Source organism: Eimeria mitis, genomic scaffold (assembly GCF_000499745.2).
Source record: "Eimeria mitis Houghton genomic scaffold, Emh_scaff5973, whole genome shotgun sequence".
Classification (NCBI taxonomy): Eukaryota; Apicomplexa; class Conoidasida; order Eucoccidiorida; family Eimeriidae; genus Eimeria; species Eimeria mitis.
This window is the reverse complement of record NW_013574200.1, coordinates 1,159-1,529: the sequence shown is the minus strand read 5'-3', so window position 1 is coordinate 1,529 and position 371 is coordinate 1,159. Positions and strand designations below refer to the sequence as shown.

Below are 371 nucleotides of genomic sequence, written 5' to 3'. Positions count from 1 at the left end.
TTTTTTTTTTTTTTTCTTACCTGGCCAGTATCTGCTGCAAATTGCGTCCTCAGGGATTACCCCCATCACCTACGGTGTACATACACCCCAATAAATAAAAAAATAAATAAAAAAATAAATAAATAAATATAAATAAATAAATAAATAAATATAAATAAACAAAGATATAAATAAATACAAATAAATATAAATAAATATATAAAAATATAAATTTATAAATGAGTATATAAATAAATAAATAAATAACTAAATAAAAAAATAAATATAGATAAATAAGTAAATGCATAAATAAAAAAATAAATAAATAAATAAATAAATAAATAAATAATATGCATATATATCTATATATATATATAGAAAGAGATAGTTCA

General features: G+C 15.6%; 1 protein-coding gene across 1 annotated transcript in view; it reads right to left on the bottom strand.

The window, feature by feature from the left end:
- Window positions 1-66, bottom strand: part of EMH_0085140 (uncharacterized protein) — a gene marked incomplete at both ends in the record, with an annotated part of 1,061 nt that extends 995 nt beyond the window's left edge. The window contains one exon of the mRNA XM_013500861.1: window positions 21-66. Within this exon, the coding sequence (XP_013356315.1) occupies window positions 21-66 (46 nt within the window). The remainder of the gene's footprint in view (window positions 1-20) is intronic.
- Between the last annotated feature and the right edge of the window lie 305 nt (window positions 67-371).